Here is a 12,122-nt window from a genome sequence, read left to right on the forward strand (position 1 = left end):
CTCCCCATTTCTCGTTTTTCGTAAAAAAAAGAAAATAAAAAGCAACAAAAACTTTGTACAAATTATTTATGTATCAATTTTTTTGATTATTTTTATTCTATCTACGGAAAAAGGTGACAGTTCAACTGTTGGCAAAACGAGTCACACCTTGACCTACTTTCCTACATTTTCTAATGTCGCTGAAGATTAGTAGTCAACCACACTAATAATTATAACAATTTTCAACCACCGTTCACAAACGAAAGTAATATACTAAATATAGTGTCTCTGTTTTTGCCCTCAAAATGTTTGTCTGTTTTCCTTTATATTTTGCCTTACTAACGTGCAGGTTTTGTATCCTCCTTAGCCCCAGCTTGTACCCACGACCTTGTCCTTTCAGTCACTACCCAAAGCTTATGACCATAGGTGAGGGTAGGAACATAGATCGAACAGCCTTTCGGCTCATCTCCCTCTTCACCACCACTGACCAATGCAGACTCCACATCACTACAGACGCCACACCAATCTGCCTTTGCGTTCTATGCTTCGCTCACTCATGAGCAAGACCCCAGGGTACTTAAGGCTTGCTGATTTTATATAACCTCGGAGACGTACTGTGGGTACTATAGTCATCGTATTTCATGCAATAAAAGTAAAGAAAAACAAGTGTATAAAAGTCTTTTTAGACTTGGTTCCTCCAGCACATTTCTGCACATCGTGCAGTCAAGAGCCTCAAATCTTCTCGGTTTCCTGCACAACGTTCAATGGTGTCCCAGTTCACATCAATTCCGAGTTGTTCTTGCGCTATCTTTAGGTCGTTCTTAAATGTTCTTCTCCAGTTTTTCCTTGGTAGGCCTTGTTTTCTTTTCCCATCTTGGGATATCCAGGTAATTGTTGTTTTTGCATGGCGGTTGTAGGCAATGTCCAGGTTGCTTCACTGATTCTGGTCATTTTCTCCTGAGTGAGGCAAGCCGATGCTTTAATAAGGAGATCTGAGGTTGAACTTTTTCTCTCAACTGGAGGTTTTCCTTCCGCAGTGTCAACAAGTCAGCCTGTAAATTCTCTGGGCAGCAAAAGTCACACAAACATGGACATTATTTGTTTCTACAAATATAGTAGCACAAGCAAAAGAGTCTTGGCACACACATATTGTGTAAATGCAAGCAATTTAGTAATATAATTTGTTACCTTTGATGGTATTTCAACAAACTCAAACTAGAAATATCCATGCTGCATATACAGTGTGTGCTTCAAAACAAAGAGCTAACCGTAAAAGTAATTCATGAGAAACACTCCCAAATACCAAGCATTCTTTGTTGTCCCTACCTGGCAGGACAACTCTGCACACAAATGTGTGTATGCATCGCATGTCAAAAACACGTCATGTCATGTGCAAGAGATCTCACTTTGTAGGAATTCCCCTGCCTATCAGCAAAAATATGAAATAATTAACATTTTGTTCTTTACCTGAGGAAGCTGTATTTACTGTGGCATGCAGTGTGTATTCCATGTCACGTATTTGGATGTGATTTGTCATCCAGCTGCCCAGTTCCACCTCTACAGGGTAGTGGTTACTTACTTGCTCTGCCTGTGGGCATTTGTGCACAGAATGAAAACATTGCTGTAAATGTTTTATGTTTTTGTAGCTCAGGAACTCACCAGTTCTTCTGTTATTGAAAACTCTCTGTGAAAAGTGAATGGTTTAGCTGAGTGTGGCACAATGGCTGCAATCATGTCATCTCCGTACACAACGATCCTGTTAAAAAGTAACAAAAACAAACCAGGATTAACATTTCTTTGCTTTCTCAAACAAGTAATGAAACATTCATCTTCAGGAATTCATTAAACGGGCATTTTGATGAAAACATACCTGTCATAGGTATGTGCATTCCCTGTGTTGGAAGTTGTGTCCACATCATCACCAAAAAGCCAGTGGAATTTCTTGTCACTGTGAATACCAAGTGCCTTCATTCCCTTTTGAGTGATACATTTTCCATCTGCACTGAAGTCACCGAGGATCATTACGCTCTGGGGTACAGAAATGTAAACAAATATAGAAATTAAATGGAATATGATTATTTTACATAAAATGTGCATCATCTCAGAAGTTACATGAAAAAATAATAGGTACCAATAACCCTAAAATGGCTGCATTATTATCTGCATCTGCGTTGTATTAAACCACACTGATATAAGTGTCTAAAACCCCATTTGAAAATTAGCATACACCAGCCATGCTTACTAAGGAAGCTGAGAGGGTATCTTGCTCAGAATATAAAGGAGAAGGAGAGTTGGCATGAACATAGGCACTCAAAGTCAGGCAGACATATGTTATGGTAATAAAAAACATGAAAAAAACCACCATACTGATGAGTTTATTTATTTGCCACCATCACTAGTGTCATATCCTTCCTGAGCCACCACCTTATCGTGGTGGAAGAGTTTGCGTGTCCCAATGATCCAAGGACCTAAGCTGTCAAAGGCTTCATGCCCCGGTAGGTCGCCCATTACAAACAGGTCCTAGGACCAGACAAAGTGGCTCCAAAGATCCCAATGATGATAAAGAACAATGGACTTAGTTTTCCCTCGCCCGGACGCGGGTCACCGGGGCCCCCCTCTGGAGCCAGACCTGGAGGTGGGGCATGATGGTGAGCGTCTGGTGGCCGGGCCTGCACCCATGGTGCTCGGCCAGGTATAGCCTGAAGAGGTAACATGGGTCCCCACTCCCATGAGCTCACCACTCATGGGAGAGGCCAAAGGGGTCGGGTGCAGAGCGAGCTGGGTGGCGGCCGAAGGAGGGAACCTTGGCGGTCCGATCCTCAGCTGCAAAAGCTAGCTCTTGGCACGTGGAATGTCACCTCTCTGGTGGGAGAGGAGCCTGAGTTGGCGCGCAGTGTGGAGAAGTTCCAGCTAGATGTAGTCAGACTCACCTCAACGCACGGCAAGGGCTCTGGCACCAGTCCTCTTGAGAGGGGCTGGATTTTGGGCTGGCGTTGCCAGCAGTGAGAGGCGACGGCTAGGGGTGGCAATTGAGTTTAACTCGGTGAACGAGAGGATAGTTTCCCTCCCCCTTCAGGTGGGGGGACGGGTCCTGACTGTTGTTTATGCGCCAAACAGCAGTTCAGAATACCCACCTTTTTTACCCCCTCCAGAGGGGGTACTGGAGAGTGCTCCCTTGGGGGATTCTCTTGTTTTGCTGGGCGACTTCAACGCTCATGTTGCCAGTGAGACTTGGCGTGATTAAGAGGAACGGCCCCTCTTATTTGAACCCGGGTGGTGTTCTTTTATCGGACTTCTGTGCTCGTCAGATTGTCCATAACGAACACCATGTGGGACGAACACACATGGGGATTTGCCACCAGGACACCCTGGGCCGCAGTTCGATGATTGACTTTGTGGTCGGCCACATGTTTTGGACACTCGAGTGAAGATAGGAGCGCAGCTGTCAACCGATCACAACCTGTGGTGAGTTGGCTCAGATGGTGGGGGAGGATGCCGATCAGACCTGGTAGGCCCAAACGCATTGTGAGCGTCTGCTGGAAACATCTGGCAGAATCCCCTCTCAGAAGGAGTTTCAACTCCTGCTTCCGGGTGAGTACCCAGGGAGGTGGCGGACTTTGAGTCCAAGTGGGCCATGTTTCGTGCCTCCATTGTCGAGGCAGATGATCGGAGCTGTGGCCATAAAGTGGTCAGCGCCTGTAGTGGTGGTAATCCCAGAACCCGTTAGTGGACACCAGTGGTGAGGAATGCCGTCAAGCTGAAGAAGGAGTCCTATCCGCCATCTCAGGAGGGGGAAGCAGTGCACAGTCAGCACCGTGTATGGTGGGGGTGGTGTGCTGCTCACCTTGACTCGAGATGTTGCGGACCGGTGAAAGGAATACTTTGAAAGCCTCCTCAACCTCAAAGACTTCGCATCCTATCTGTGGGGCTGAGGTTGTCGAGGTGGTCAAAAAGCTCTTTGATAGCAGGGCCCCGGGGGTGGATGAGATCCACCCGGAGTTCCTTACGGCCCTGGATGCTGTGGGTGTGTCTTGGTTGACACAACTCTGCAAAACCGTATGGACATCGGGGATTGTGCCCCTGGACTGGGAGACGGGGTGGTGGTCCCGCTTTTTAAGAAGGGAGGCCGGAGGGTGTGTTCCATCTATCGTGGCCAATATTGGACATCCCTACTTACGACCAACAAAAAAAAAGGATTTTAGAAATGTTGGCCAACTGAAAAGTATAAAAACCATAAGTATGAACATGTGCAGCACTCAGTACTTGGTCGGGCTCCTTTTGCCTGAATTACTGCAGCAATACGGCGTGGCATGGTGTCAATCAGTCTGTGGCACTCCTCAGGTGTTGTGAGAGCCCAGGTTGCTCTGATTAGTGGCCTTCACAAAAGTTACAAAAGCCAAACAATATTGTTGGTCATGCTGTATAACAAAAAAGTAAATTCAGCCATACTTTGGTTGCATTATTTTTAATGCCTGGAAGAGCTATTTTCAGAACCATATACAATACCACAAATTCATGTTTGTAACAAAAGCTTATTAAAAAAAAAAGGGTTGGTACTGGATCGGATCGGATCTGCAAGACTATGAAAAAATCAGATGGGAAGCCAAAAAATGTGGATCGGGACATCCCTAAATTAACCCATTCCATACCATACCATTTATTTGTGAATACACGAATGACGTTTTAGTGTTAAATACAAGTGTTAAAAACACACTGGGATGCGTCCAGGCGTCATGTCACGCTTTAAAAGTGTTTGCTTCCAGAACATTCTGACATTTATTAAACAGGTAGGTTTTAGAGTATCCATGTACTTTAAAAACATGGCTTATTTCAACTTCTGTAAGTTTAATTTGACTCCTTTTTGGTGTCATCATTGCCCCCTCTCTCTGGCTTCCTCTTCTTCGCTTGTGAATTGAATGTTGCTAGCAGCAGCGCCATGACACTCCACGGAGACAGGCGTCGGTACAGAAACATGGTACCTTTTGATTTTACGTGTCTCGGTGCCCGGTAGTACTGACAGAATTTGGTCGGTGCCTATAAAAGTACCGTTACTAGTACCCGTCCCTAACCCTGCCTAAAGCCCAAAGTTACTAGAATAGGCTTCAGTCACCTGCGATCCCTAATGGGAATAAGCGGTAGAAGATCAATGAATGAATGTTATGTACAACAGGGGTCACCAACCCATCGATCGCGAGCTACTGGTCGATCTTTGAGACTTGGCCGGTCGATCGCAAGAATATTAGGAAAAAAAAGTATTATTCCATCAGTGCCCTCCCCTCCCGGAGAGTGACCCATAGGCACGCATTTTGATCGCTGAACACGCCCGTACGCCTCACTGCCCTTCAGCACGCAACCCGCAAGCTCCAGCCAGGAGCTCAGTCCCCAAAACCCGACCAGAGGTATCAGCGCACATATACCGGATCGCCTCGCCGCGCAATTTAAGCGAGGTGGAAAGAGTGAGTGACAGCGCGCAGTTATGTGCTTGTGCACACATCAGTAGTTATTGCATGTTAATATGGCTCACAAGCTGCCTTTGCTACTTCAAAATTAAGGCTAAAAAATCTTCAAGCTGCAGCTCATTAGGGCTGACTATTGTAACTCATGGACCAGTCTCTCTCTGGTCAACCCACTCGCTCGCCCACGACACTGAGACAACAAGCCGAGTTGAAGTTTGCTTATAGAGCCGACCCAGACGATGATCCACAAAAGTATGGTTGGCCAAAATGCAGCTCGCGGGCCATCCGCGGACCGTAGCTCATTTGTCATTGGATCACTGCAGAAACAAAATAACATTTTAAAAGCAGCAAAAGTGGCAAAAATAGAGCAAAACACACAATGAGAAAAAGCTGAAATGTTGACAACCAATAATAACACAAAGCTTTAAATATGTATCACTTTTTACTTTACTTTGAACAAAATAAATCAATAGATTAAATTGAATATATAATTTATATGTATAATATATTTAAGTGATTGAGTTCATTATGAGGCTGCACGGTGGCCTAGTGGTTAGCATATTGACCACACAGGAGATGGGGAAGATCTGGTTTCGAATCTTGCACAGGTTCATGACTGAGACTATGGATCTTGGTCTCAACAAGGTTGGTGACCACTGATGTACAGTTGATGTACAGTTATTCTAATATCAAAGTATTCAAGAGTCAGACATCGACCGGGAGGTTGCTGCGGAGTACAGGCCTGATGGCAAAGGTTTAATTGTGGTCCCAAAATTTGACAGTCTCCTGAATGAAACACAGCACATCAGAGTACAGCTCTAAAATACATGTCTAACAATGTTTTATCATTTTATATACATGCTGTGATCATGCATGAACATGTACGTTGGCGATAACATGTAATACTTAGTATCTTGCCGTATTGTGATGATTTAAAACATTCTTTCCTAGGCGCATTGATGTGACATAGCCCATTGTAGCTAACCCGACTTCTGTCAACAACAGCAGCATGGAAACAGCGACGACACTTACGATGTCCGCTCTCATTGGGATGGCTGTGTCTTCCAGCACAAGACTTGTGCTCCAGTCCTCAGGGAAAAAAACGCTGACAGCAAATGAGCATCTTTTTGAGTCTTCGTAGTGAAATTGAGAGCCAGTAGTATTCACTCTTCCATTTGCCCCGTTGCAGTGGCGTTGTGAGTGATGCTGAGACTAGCGGCTAGCGAGGCGTTGTGTTACTCCGCCAGATAAATATAGTTATTCATGTTTGCTGCTACAATAGCAAAATCGCTGTAGATTGGATAATATACAGGTTAGGTATGTAAATTGAAAACTGTCGGCGTGTTTTTGAGGGGTTTTTGTTAGGGCTTTAGTGTTAAAATAGGTACCCATGACAAGCATTGTTAGCTGGCTCATAGTAACTTGTTTTCTCTCGTTAGAACACACAGAAAAGGGAAGGAAATATGTGTTGATGTTTCATGTAAGGATTGTGAATGATGAGCAAAATTAAAAAAAAAAAAAGCCCAGTTGTCCTTTAAAAAAATATGTATTTATTTATTTATTTATTTGGTATTATTATAGGTACTTGTTTGTATTTTTCTTATGGACACCTTTTGAGTGTTAAGTTTCTCAAAGTGTAAGAAAAAAGTAGCGGCTTATACACCAGAAATTACAGTACTTTCCAAGGCTGTTGGACGGTTCTAAACTGTCTGATGTTCTTGGAGTTCTTGAAGTCCTTGGGAATCCAGGCATCCCTTTCACAGCTCCAATGGCCTGCTGTACTCCTTTGAGGGCCTGGGCTCTGTATGGTGATTCCTGGCTGGGCTGATCATCTGGTTGGGGCCGCCTTTTGAAATGGTTAAAACCCCAAAATATAATGAATATTGGATTCCTATATTTCAGGCTGAAGTAATTTTAAAATATTGACTTTTTTAAAGTGAAAAAATATAAATATATATTTTAGTAGTTTTTGGGGAGGTGACATTTTGTGGTTAGTGAATTTTAAGGACTTCTTATGGTTAAATTTTTTCTCAACTGTGAAAATATTATGATCTCTGAAAGCACCTGATGAGTATGACTTGCAGTTAAACTTGTTATCTAATAACTTTGTCATTGTAATTAAACCTTCAACTTATTGGCCTGTCCTGTGTGAGAACCTGCTCATCCTAAAATTGCTTCTGAAACCAATTAAAACACTACAACATCGGCATTCATTCTGGCACGTAGCCATTTATCCTGTAAAATGACTTTGACTCTTAATGAGTTTATGGATGACTGTACATTCCAGCAGCTCAGATTCCTACACAACAACCAAAACAGTGGAACTTTAAAGAAGAATAAGTAGGTGACAGAACTAGCGGTATTTGTCAGACTGGTTTACCCACATTGGGGAGCTGCATAACTTCACCATCACGCCACACCCAGTCTTGCCTATAAAATAAAGGACCCTAAAAGATGCCAGACGCACAACAGCGGTTCAACCAGCAGCTGACCTCTTGAGCAGAGAACTGTCAACACATTGCTACCATGAGTGCGAGGAGCAAGCGATCCAGCCATGGGGGGATGCGTATGTCCTCTCCAGGATTCAGCAGCATGTCCTTGGGATCCTATACCATCCCTAAGGCCACTATTTTGGCTAACCAGATCTCACCTGTGACCGTCAACAAGAGACTGCTCACCCCAGTGAAGATTGGCATTGACCCCATCATCCAGGCTGTCCGCACCAAAGAGAAAGATCAAATGAAGACTCTCAATAACCGCTTTGCCTCATTCATTGATAAGGTACAGTAGTCACTTAAATCTTTGCACATGAGTTTTAATAGCCTCCTGTGATATGCTCAACTCATTTTATTTATCTGTGTATTGTAGGTAAGGCACTTGGAGCAGGAGAACAAAATGCTGGAGACCAAGTGGAAGCTTCTGGAAGGGCAGCCTCCTCGTACTTCCAATGTTGAGCCCCTGTTGAAGTCTTACATTGCCAACCTGCAAAGACAGCTGGAGGTTCTCACCAACGACAAGCTCAGACTTGAAGTGGAGACTGCCGCTATGCACAAAAATGTGGCTGACTTCAAGACAAAGTAGGACTCCAGAAATGGCCACTAATACAAATGCCTGAGGAACTACCACAGTTGATTCAGTGAATGATAATAACATGCGGGCATTGTTTGTTTGCTATTACAGGTATGAAGAAGAACTCCTCAAGAAGAGTGATACAGAGAATGATTTTGTTACTCTCAAAAAGGTACAGTGTAGCAATGATAGACTTACAGTCAAGAAAAGCAATTTGTGTCCTAACATGTACATACATAAATCCATCCATCAATCATTTCATGGTTGTGTACAATTTCCTACAGAATGTAGATGCTGGCTATTTGTTGAAAGTGGATCTACTCGACAGGGTGGCCAGTCTCAATGATGAACTTACCTTCCTCAAGGCTTGGAATGATGAGGTGTCACTCAGATTCACACCAAATTTTCATCTAAAATGCACGTGTGTCCTACCACAGTATGTCACATTTGGTTTGTTTCTGTCTGAAGGAGATACATGAGCTGCAGGAGAGCCTGAGGGACACATCTGTGGTGGTACAGATGGACAACTCCCGTGAGCTGGACATGGAGGAGATTGTGGCGGATGTCAAGGCTCAGTACGAGGAAATAGCTTCACGTAACCGCGAAGATGCTGAAATCTGGTACAAGAACAAGGTAGAAGCTACAGCTGGTGCTGTTTTAAGCTTTTAAGCTTTTAAGCTTTAAGCTGTTGTATTCGTATATCACACCTTGTTGTCTTGTTTGCTATATCTATACCAGTATGAGCAGATTACAGCTGAGGCCGACCAGTACGACAATGAACTGCGTAGCACCAAGGGGGAAATACTCGAGCTCAAACGAATCATCAAAAATCTACAGAATGAGATTCAGTCTGTGAAGGGACAGGTGAGTAAAATGATTCTAAAGTGCTTTAAAGACAGCTTTGCTTTTCTAAAATTCTCACGCAGTCCATCCCTCACACTTTTTTGCAGCGCATGAACATTGATGCCCAGATAGTTGAAGTCGAACAGCGTGGAGAGGCAGCCACCGATGACGCCAAGGATCGCATCAGGGACCTGGAGCTGGCTTTGCAGAAGGCCAAGCAGGATATGGCGGACCAGGTCCGAGAGTACCAAGAACTCATGAATGTCAAGTTGGGCTTAGACATTGAAATCTCAACCTACAAGAAATTGCTGGAAGGAGAAGAGGAGAGGTCAGTTGGATTATTTTTTTCCATGGCAAATAAATTACAGATTCACTACAGTTTGCACCAATGTAGCATTTTCTTGACAAACAGACTTGGACAAGATACTATCCTCAACATCCAAGCAGTGCCCACTATGCCGAAGCAAAGTGAGTTGTCAAAAGTCACATTGTAAGATTATCAAATTGCTGTCATGTGCCTAATTTGCTTTCTGTGCTGCTTCTAACAGTCATCCTACAAGAGCCGCGAAGGTCGAATCCTGTTCTCATCAAGACAATGGAGACCCAAAATACAAAATGAATGTAAAGCAATTCCTCAAACAGCTGAAATGCGCTGTTTGTTCTTATTTTAATTTCTTTTACAGCTACACAGAAATGCTAAGTGTCATTTCTTTATTATTTTCCTTGTGCCACATGCAACATTCAACATTGCCAACTACTACTAAATTTTCAATAAATATGCTTCGCTGAACAACCTTCTATGTTTGCTTAAATTGTTTGTGTAAACCATGTACACATCTCTACCTAGGTTCATAGGAGTTGAGAGTAATACCAATAACCAATAGCCACAGATATAAGTAGTTAGTGAAAATGTTTGGAACATGCACAATATAAATACAGTGGCCTTGGTTAACATCATTAATCCCATCCAGAAGGTCTGAATAAAACCAAAACAAACTCTAACCAAGGCAAGTTTTCCCGTAAAAAATGTCAATCCAATTAAGTTCCAGACAGCCAAAAATGTTAACACAAAACACATTTCATACGCAATAATTATATTTTTATATGCAGAAATGCAAAAATAATTACAAATGACAAAAGAATGGACAGCTCAACATTTAACATCATTTCACAAAGAGGGAGGGGAGGCGAGGAGATTATACTTGGAGGGCAACTCCCTTTTTTTTTTTTTACTGTTTCTCCACTCATGCCCAAAAAAATCAAGGGTTTTTATCATGCACAGTTTTACATTCAAATAAAAATGCCACAAACATGACATATGAAATGGAGACATTAACATTTAACATAATTTCAACTGTAGGGGACACTCTTGGACAAAAAAGGACCATGTAAGAGCAATTTGTTCACCAAAAAACATAGTCCTGCTGTGAAATTTGAGTACCGGTAATGTAAAATACATAAAACAATAACATTAAAGTTAACTTCCACCCTGAGTCCACCCATGTATGAGGAGGGAGAGCTACAGTAGATTTTATGAATTGTGAAAATGCCGCACTTCACAGATAAGTAACCAAGAATGCTAAATGTAGAATGGATTCCAGGCTTAAAATATATTTTGTTGAAAACACATTTGTCCACCAACATATGTTAGTCAAAAACCAACAAGCAGCACCACACGGAGGTGGGACACAGCACAGCCGTGTGTTGTTTACATACCTCTGAAATGACAATGGTCTTCTATTTAAGCCGTTACATTTTTATCTTTTGCACCCTTGTCTCGGTATGGTCTATTGCGGTCCATGTGTTTGTTAAGTTGTGTATCTCGGTCTGGCAGCAGCAACTCTGATAGAAACAAATGCTGTTGCCCTAAAAATGTCGCCTGCGGCCCGCAATTCATTGCGTGATTTCATCCTGGCCGCATGATCCAAGTTGGAAGCATAAACAAACTGCACACCATTTTGCATGCTAAGCAAGCGGGCGAATGCAAACCAAGGCAAAATGTTTTGGACGTTAACTGAAAAATGCACTAGCTGGGGCAGACGTTAACAGAGGTACCGCATACAACCTATGGGCCCAGTATGGGCCCAATAACCTAATCAAATAAAATAAATGTCCTTCAGAGAGGTCTGCATGTTCTCCCTGTGCGTGGCGTTTCCAAATTGTCCATAGGTATGAATGTGAGTGTGAATGGTTGTTTGTCTATATATGCCCTGCGATTGGCTGGCGACAAGTCCAGGGTGTACCCCGCCTCTTGCCTGAAGTCAGCTGGGATGGGCTCCACCATACCCCCGCGATCCTAATGAGGATAAGCGGCATAGAAAATGGATGGATGGATGGATGGCCCTTCAAAGAGATTGCTCTTTGGAAAGTTTCTCCGATCGATGTTCACGTCAGTTAGTCAAGAGAAAATTCAGGAAGATTTTCCACAGGAGATTCATTGGTACTGACACAGGATTTGCCATATGGTAATATGGTATGGTGGTGGCTCAAAGGTTCGTTGGAGGTTCGTACCCTGCCTCTCGCTCAAAGCCACCTGGGTTAGGCTCCAGCATACCCCCGCTAGTGAGGACCAGTGGCATAGAAAATGAATGACGGGTTACACTTGCCCTCCCGTTTGCTAGTATTATTCTAAAATGATCAGTAACCTTAGATTTTTGGTTGTCACTAATATCATATATATTTTATTACTCCAAACTGATGATAACAGGATGGAGTTGGCAGAGAGTTGATAAAAGTGGCCCAACGTGTATGAAGCTAGCCGAACGATGCAGGAAT

The 12,122-nt window shown here is 43.2% G+C and overlaps 1 protein-coding gene across 1 annotated transcript; it reads left to right on the top strand.

The window, feature by feature from the left end:
* Window positions 1-6,648: 6,648 nt before the first annotated feature.
* Window positions 6,649-10,063, top strand: LOC129181761 (keratin, type II cytoskeletal 8-like). The gene is made up of 9 exons (XM_054777355.1): window positions 6,649-8,216; window positions 8,304-8,512; window positions 8,616-8,676; window positions 8,789-8,884; window positions 8,973-9,137; window positions 9,243-9,368; window positions 9,455-9,675; window positions 9,760-9,815; window positions 9,896-10,063. The coding sequence occupies exons 1-9, from the start codon at window positions 7,962-7,964 to the stop codon at window positions 9,964-9,966; spliced, it is 1,260 nt and encodes a 419-aa protein (XP_054633330.1). The 5' UTR covers window positions 6,649-7,961; the 3' UTR covers window positions 9,967-10,063.
* The last annotated feature ends 2,059 nt before the right edge of the window (window positions 10,064-12,122 follow it).

This window comes from Dunckerocampus dactyliophorus, chromosome 1 (genome assembly GCF_027744805.1).
Source record: "Dunckerocampus dactyliophorus isolate RoL2022-P2 chromosome 1, RoL_Ddac_1.1, whole genome shotgun sequence".
Lineage (NCBI taxonomy): Eukaryota > Metazoa > Chordata > Actinopteri > Syngnathiformes > Syngnathidae > Dunckerocampus > Dunckerocampus dactyliophorus.